At 41.0% G+C, this 5,000-nt stretch overlaps 1 protein-coding gene across 2 annotated transcripts in view; it reads right to left on the reverse strand.

Moving 5' to 3' along the window:
- Positions 1–560: 560 nt before the first annotated feature.
- LOC123498995 (valacyclovir hydrolase-like) overlaps positions 561–5,000 on the reverse strand; it is a 37,839-nt gene continuing 33,399 nt past the window's right edge. For both annotated transcript variants that reach the window (XM_045246638.1, XM_045246639.1), the window contains exons 5-6: positions 1,797–2,052; positions 561–975 (exon numbers count right to left, since the gene is read on the reverse strand). In XM_045246638.1, the coding sequence (XP_045102573.1) occupies positions 852–975; positions 1,797–2,052 (380 nt within the window). In that variant the 3' untranslated portion in view covers positions 561–851. The remainder of the gene's footprint in view (positions 976–1,796; positions 2,053–5,000) is intronic.

Consider the following 5,000-nt stretch of genomic DNA (forward strand, 5'->3'; position numbering starts at 1 on the left):
AGACTAACAAAGCCTCACTGATGTTCCAGGGGATGTTCTTTCTCCTGGGCAGTGGTGTAGCAGGAGCGGCACTGCTCTTTGCTGGAGAGTTGCTGGCGGTCCGCTTGTGGCCTCCCAAATCTTCCAAGCTCCTCAAATAGCCACTGGTGCCTATATAAAGAGCTTTTAGACCATTCTTGGCTTGACTCACTACCACCACCACAATGTTCCCCAACCACACCATTTTCTGTGCTGGCATACATCACCCACACACCACCATTAGGATTCCGTGTTGGCTTGTCATTGTAGTCAAGATGTCAAGGATAGAAGTGGTAAGACAAACTGATACTTTCAGTCCTACCACGTGAAGAATGAAATTTATCGAAAAGCTGACCACTGGCAGCAGCAATGTTATAGTAAGTCACACCCTGAGCTTCAGCAAGCCAGGCAATTCTATTACTGGATGAATCAACATCTCACACATAAACATTCGACTTTCATCACATAGCAGTGCATTGCTTTTGTTCTCAGAAAATAAGGAAATAAAATAGATATGTAAATAAATAAATAAAAGATGCCTGTTGTATTGAAACTGTATTGTATTTGAAATAAGTAAAAGTGGGAGATAAGTGAAAGTTAGTCAGAATTGTTTGAGTTGAAGTGTTACCCAAAGGTACAGAAGAGTAACCACATAAATTGTTTAGCTGACAGGCTAAGTTCAGGTTAAGTGGCCTCCATCAGGTTTTCTGATAGTGGCCAAGAGGAAATAGAGTGACAACAAGGTTACAATGTGCATGAGGATACTTTCCTCTTAACAATGTGTCTCAACATTATAAACAATGCAATAAAAAATCTTTTGTGCAGGTACAGTATTAAATTTTACCATCAGGCTTCACTAGAAAATTCTTATCAAAAAGAAATTCATTAACAAGTTTGTTGAATTCTTTAGCATATCTCAGGTGAATATTATGTTTTCCATCTTCCATACAAACCAATCTGGAAAAGAGGGAAAAGAAATTTGTAGGAAATAAAAAAACAAAGCATATTGTAGTTGCTATTTCTGTTCAACATTTTCTTCTAGAAGAGAAAAAGATTGTTTCTGTAAAAAAATAATAAAGAGAAATCATTACGTTAAAAACTCCTCATTCCAGAAAAATGACATGGTGACTTTCAACACAGTTGCCACTTTGGCAAACAACAGAGGGTACAGACTCCTGCATTTAGATTAATACATTTCTAGTTGTGTATACTGCCCACTGAGTTAAGAACACTGCCACCCTCACTTCTCTAAAGACCTGACACTTCAGAGATTCAGTGGGCAGGCTTGCTGGGAAATATTCTTGAGTGCTGTTTCATTTACAAGGCATGAAAATTGTCTCCATTTAAAAAACATAAAATGCTTAGGCAATGCATAGCTTTTCCTTTGTATTAAGGTGAGAATCTTGCTTATCTTGATTACAAAAAACTTACTCTTACACTACAGAGAAACTGGATAAAACTTAATGGAACATTCCTCTATACTTTGATTATAAGAACAGCAAGTATTTTTTATTTAAATTTTGTCTATTAGCCCTTGGCCAAACTTCAGTGAAAAAATTCCAATAACTTCCCCAATATACACTTAATACACCCAAGCATGTATCTCATGGACATTCTGTATTTACCATGATTTTTTAATAGACATTCTTTGAGTACTATAATCTTTAGCAAACATTCTGTACTCAGAGTGATACCTAAGTAGACATTCTGTACTTACCACAACAATTATCAGACACTCTGTACCTACTATAGTCCAGTAAAGGATACTCTGTACTTACTGTGATCCCTTGATTTTGGAGTGAAGGTAGTCAGGATGTTCCCGGGGCACGAGAGGATCCTTGTTGCCATGAATGATGAGAGTGCGGCAGGAAATCTTGTCTAAGTCAGTTTTACACAAGTCTCCATTCTCTTCTTGATATATCTTGGCTAGGGCATCAACCCAGCCTTCCCACGTCTTTTTGAAGTCTTCCTTTCCATATATGGCCTCAAGTGGTGCCCTCATCTTCTCTGACCACTGGTTCACGTCGCGGACCTCTGAAAGATTTGCATTTATAAGGCTCAATAAGTTTAGCTAATAGTTAGATACACATTATGACTGTTCAGCACTGTCTGACCTGCTGATACAGTGTGGATAAGTGGTGTAAGTGGCAGGATCCATTATGTCAGGGAACAATGGATATTTCATTCCTCTTTGGTATTTGACTGCTTTTTATTATGTCATACCTCCTGTGGTTGATCAACTTAGTGATTTTTACAATATATAGCTACATATGATAAGTTGTGGAGGGGTTGGTCATTCCTTCTTGCTATTCTCAATTTCATCACTAGCAATATGAGTAACATAGATTTTTTACTTCAACCAAACAGTAACAATCTTACACTGCCTATCCTCATACATCCAGCAATCTCTCAAACTGCCATGCCTGTTTCTTACATCAGTGTTAGCATTGAAAAGTAAGTCAGCATACAATTTTAACTGTACACTTCTATTTAGTACAAATTTACTATATACAGTGGCCCCTCTACATACGAGATTAATTCGTTCCCGGATCGAGCTCGTATCTAGAATTTTTCATATCTCGAACGAATTTTCCCCATAAGAAATAACCGAGAACCAATTAATCCATTCCTGGCCTCCCAAAATCATCCAAGTTAACCCTAAATAACTATAAAAAACATCTTTAGATTACTAAAAACACATTCAAATAGTAATTGAACATAAAAATATAGTAATAAGATAAATAAGATGATATTAACAAAATAAAATGTGAGTTTATTATGAGCACTTACCATGGAGGAAGTCGGCAGCGTCTATCGGAGGTGTATGCATAGTGGTGGAGGAGTGAGAGAGCACGAGAGACTGTTGACGATATGATTGATTGATTGATTGATAACTTTACGTAAGCACTTACACTTAAAATTAGTTAACTTTAGATGAAAGACTAAATTTTTTTACTGCACTAATCTATAATATATATATTGTGAGGGGCACCGCATTATTTCCCATTTATTTAACTATATTATACGCGTAGCCTATGGCCACCCAGCGCGGGTCCTCGGGCTGTTCTGTTGAGCAGACAAACCGCCTCCCTCTCCCTGCTTATTGTTGCGAGCGGGACTCAGTACAGAGTTAGCTTTCAGCGGAGATAGACACCCCTCTCGTCGGTCTGGCACAGTGAGAGACACGCGTGTTGGCTGGGCTTTCGAAGTACTCGCTAGTCATCGGTCTGGGAGTTGTGCCCTCCTGTTGAGTAGTTGGCTTGTTACTCGGTAGACCGTGGCTGTGTGGAACAACAGGCTTGTTGTTCTGAGAAAGTGTGGCCGGTTGGGGCTGCATTTCTCGTGCGTTCGTCCACTCAGGTGTGGCGACGCAGAGAGACACGCTTTGTCTCGTCCTGTTTGTTTTGTTGGTGGCCGTGGTCACCAGTGTGTTTGGTGGGCGGCTGTGTGCCCCCACCATCATTTGTGTAGTATCAGTAGTATACTGTTTATAGTACTGGCCAGTCTTCAGCGGAGTTAACACGTACGTTCTCGGCACAGTAAGAGACATGTGTGGCTGGACTGTGCGTTACCAGTACTCATTAGTCATCGGTCTGGGAGTTGTGCCCTCCTGTTGAGTAGCTGGCTTGCTACTGGGTAGACCGTGACTGTTAGAGCAACGGGCTTGTTGCTCTAGGAGAGGTGTAGTGAGTTTGGCTGCATTTCTCGTGCGTTCATCCACTCGGGTGGGGGCGCGGAGGAGAGACACACTTTGTCTCGTCCTGTTCGTTTGTTGGTGGCCGTGGTCACCAGTGTGGTTTGGTGGGCAGCTGTGTGCCCCCACCATCTTTTGTATAGTTTCAGTAGTATACTGTATTGTAGTGGTAGTAGCCACGCACACTATTAAATGCTGAGAGGCTTCATGTCGGCCCGTGGTGCGTAGTTGTCGTCCGCCAAACTTGTCTGTGACGAGTATCTGAACTCCGTGTATAGCGGTTGTCACCCGTAGGTGGTGTCTGGGCTTGTGTGTACACCACCGGATGTGCTGTACACATCATATATTACAGTAGTAGTAGGCTAAGGGTGTCAGTCTGACAGGTGTCAGGAAGCACTTGTCGTAATAGGATAGTACAGGCAACCCCCGTTTAACGAAGGGGTTACGTCCCTAAAAAACACTTCGTTAAGCGAAACTTCGTTAGGCGAACCGATTATAACAAGTATAACCCCTGATTTGAACTTCCATTGAGAGTAAGCAAAGTGAGAGTGCATCATAGTACAGTAAAAGGTTTAATGAAAGTAAAAATTATGAAGTTAAATATTTAGGTAGTTTAATTTAAGTCATTATAATGTACATTAATGTATGTATGTATGTAACTTTATAATGTTGATGATCTTAACTTTATGAAGGGAGGGAAAGTGAAACGGGAAATACACTAACCGGCAACCTGTGGAATGTAAACAAAGTGCGCATCATGGTACTGCACACAAAACTTATGTACCACATTTCCACAAGGCTTTCCATTTTATCCATTGTAGAGTCACGAGTTCTGGTGGTTCTTTTAGCTTGCAAGGAAGATGAGGTCTCACTAGCCTTCTTAACCCTTCCTTAGAAGACTGTTTTGGTGCATGCGCACACGCGCAAAAGCGACCTCGTGGTACCGCAAGATGCTGCCTATGCGCGTACACACCAATACATTTCGTGTATAACCGTGGCCTGAGTGGATTTTGCCTTTTCATACTCCACGTGGTTCACTATAAACAAACAAACACTGGAGGCGTTATTTTAGCCACCCAGCGTAACAAAACCATCCCACCCACTAGCCAATCAATATCGGAGTTAATTTTTCATGCATAAACTATAAAGCCAATCACTATTTTTTGACATATATTATTCCCACAGTCCCCCCAAGAACATCAGTTCTCTAGTATCGGCCGTGGTGAAACTGTTCTATTGTCTCTAGTTAGAGATAATGGCGTCTGCTTCGTGTAGCAGCGATGAGGAT

This window comes from Portunus trituberculatus, chromosome 48 (genome assembly GCF_017591435.1).
Source record: "Portunus trituberculatus isolate SZX2019 chromosome 48, ASM1759143v1, whole genome shotgun sequence".
NCBI lineage: Eukaryota > Metazoa > Arthropoda > Malacostraca > Decapoda > Portunidae > Portunus > Portunus trituberculatus.